At 42.1% G+C, this 2,948-nt stretch overlaps 2 gene segments (V, D, J or C); both read left to right on the forward strand.

The window, feature by feature from the left end:
* The window catches only part of LOC104981963, a 916,007-nt gene that overhangs the window by 318,612 nt on the left and 594,447 nt on the right, over positions 1-2,948 (forward strand).
* On the forward strand, positions 1,211-2,242 carry LOC104981972. The segment is given in 2 exon segments: positions 1,211-1,301; positions 1,467-2,242. Coding segments are annotated over 2 exon segments (414 nt in total).

The following is a 2,948-nucleotide window of genomic DNA, read 5'->3' on the forward strand; positions in this document are numbered from 1 at the left end:
CAGACCTACCACTCATTAGTTGAGTGATCTTGGGAGTATCACTTAATTATTTTTATGCTTCAGTTTCCTCATATCTGCAAGGTGGATATTGATAGAATCTACCATGCAGGGTTCTCAGGAGAAGTGAATGAGATGATGAATGCCACTGTGAGCCCAGTGCCCAGCAGAAGGATACTGACTATTCACAGAAATGGAAATTGAACATGAGAGAGGTTCAGTACCTTGCCTGATGTTGCAGAGTAAGTGTCAGAGTGGAGCCCTCCCTCCATACCTTACTTGGAGCACAGGCCTTTCCTCATCCCAAGAGTAACTCTCTATCTTAATATAGTATTGTGTTGTCCTTGAAGTACTTATCCAGTGCATTGGGTGCTGTGCTGGTTTGATTCTTGATCGGGGAGCTAAGATCTCACATGCCTTGTCCCCACCCCCCAAAAAAATTAAAAAACCCGGAAGCAATACTGTAACAAATTCAATAAAGTCTTTAAAAATGATTGACATTAAGAAAATTCTTTTTAAAAAAAGAAATAAAATCAACAAGTAGACCTCTATTATTTTTAAAACATATAACCTCTGACATTGAAAACATTTACAGAATATCATTAACGTAGGGGCATGACAAATTCCAAACATGATATGCTCCATACCAGATAGATAAGTGTTCTAATTCTTACTATGCCACTTCCCTGATATTCCACCTTGAGTTAATCACCCAAACTCTTTGAGCTACAGTTTTTGTTATTTGTAAATTAGGAATAATAGTAACTCTATTGTGTGACTTTCATATTAGAATAATGTACATGAAGCAAAAGAAAATTCAGCACATTATGTGGGTGAACATTTCTATTTGGGGAGTTTGAAAGTTTTAAAAATTTTGTTTAGAATACATATAAAAATTTTTAACCAAAGCGGGATTCATGTCACATATTACCATCCCACTCTCTCAAGTTGAATAGTAGCAGTCCATGATAAGCAGCCCACTTCTGAAAGGTTGTCAGTTCTCTTTGTGTAGTGAGCTCATCTCAATGTTTGTGAAGTTGGTCTCAAGAAAGCGGTGTTTGATCCCTCATTTTGAACCACAGGAAACTGATTCTAGGGCAGAAATGGTTGGTGTGTTTCTAGCACATGTGTGTGGTCTTGTCTCTGATTGGTTGGGCAACCAGTTACAGAAACCTATTTTCTGAAGCAACATGTTTCACAGATCTAGGCTGCAGAACGTTCCTCTGCTGAGGATACTTGATCAGGATAAATGGAGAGGAACACTTTGCCAGCCTCATGGCTGATCCTGTGGCTTCATCTTGGCCGTAAGTCCTGGGGCTGCTGAAGACATTCTGAACAGTCTGGGGTGGTGATGGGGAAGGAGGGAGATGCAGTCAGGCACCTCAAGATTCTAATATTTGGGAATGTGTGAAGGCAATGAACACTGTAGAGAAATCAGTTTCTATGTGTGACCTTGTCTTTCTGAACAGGAGTGAGCAGCCTCTTGACTGTGGAACAGCGTCCTCCCTTGCTGTGGGTTCAGGAAGGAGAGAGCACCAATTTCACCTGCAGTTTCCCTTCCAGCTCTTTCTATGCTTTACACTGGTACAGATGGGAACCTGCAAAGACCCCCAAGAACTTGTTTGTAATAAGTGTAAATGGGGATGAAAAGAAGCAAGGACGAGTGAGAGTCACTCTGAATACTAAGGAGGGCTACAGCTCCATGTACATCAGAGGATCCCAGCCTGAAGACTCAGCCACATACCTCTGTGCCTCCACACAGTGCCCCTCAGCCCTCTGCAGCCCATACCCAAACCCATGCCTGCTGCTGCTCTGGGACCAGCATTGACGAAGAGCCATTGTCTGGAGGAAAAGGGAAATTCAATGAATGACAGTGTTTTTGGTAATCAGGGGGAAATGCAGACATAGATAAACAGGCATTCCAGTCACTGTAGCTTCCTCAACTAACTGGACTGTTCCTAAACATCACTAATCTCCACTACCACCAGTATACTGGCCATATCATTAATTCCAATTCCTAGCCTCCTCTTTCCCTGTGATTCCAAGTAAACTAGATAGTTTTCAAATCTATCTAAAATAATGTGGTTATACCTGGGTAATATTTACCCCTCACTATTGCTACATCCTAAGAGCTAGTCTTTATGGTATTTCCTTATGTGCATGAATGTAATATGGGGATATGCTGTCTCACACATCTGGCATGGAAGTCTGCATGTTTTATACCAGAACAGTCAATTCTGTCTCATTTAACTCATTGGAGATTCTGGTTTTGCTTTAGTGCAAACTTCCCACTACATGGATATCTGTATGTCATTTCTTTACTATGTGGCTGTTTGCATTTTTAAAAATCACTGTGATATCTGGAAGAAGCATTGATAGGGGAAATTCACTACTAAACTTGGTCTCTCCCCCAGTTTATATTGTAATTGTGATAATGAATCAGTAACCGAACTCCAGGATTTGAGTTTCTTACTTAGTAATTTCCAGGTATATGAAGCTGATCAAGTATCAGGTCCTGTGCTCATTTTGCAGATTTCCAAATAACCCACCAGTTTAATTCTATATTGGGCTTCTCTGATGGCTCAGATGGTAAAGAATCTGCCTACAATGCAGGAGAGCCGTGTTCGATCCCTGGATCAGGAAGATCCCCTGGAGGAGGGAATAGCTACCCATATGCTTGCCTGGATAATTCCATGGGCAGAGCAGTCTGGTGGGCTATAGTCCATGGGGTCACAAAGAGTTGGACACGACTGAGTGACTAACACTTTCACTTAATACCGCACTGGTGCTTTGCTGCTGCTTAGTCGCTTCAGGTGTGTCCGACTCTGAGCTATGGACACTATGGACGATAGCCCGCCAGGCTCCTCTGGCAGAGGCTGCTAATTCTGGGGTCTTTCTGGGGTTTGTCAACATGAATTAACTTGCTTCTGGGCCTCTTCATCTTATAGCTT

This window comes from Bison bison, unplaced genomic scaffold (genome assembly GCF_000754665.1).
Source record: "Bison bison bison isolate TAMUID 2011002044 unplaced genomic scaffold, Bison_UMD1.0 scf7180017864526, whole genome shotgun sequence".
Taxonomy (NCBI): domain Eukaryota; kingdom Metazoa; phylum Chordata; class Mammalia; order Artiodactyla; family Bovidae; genus Bison; species Bison bison.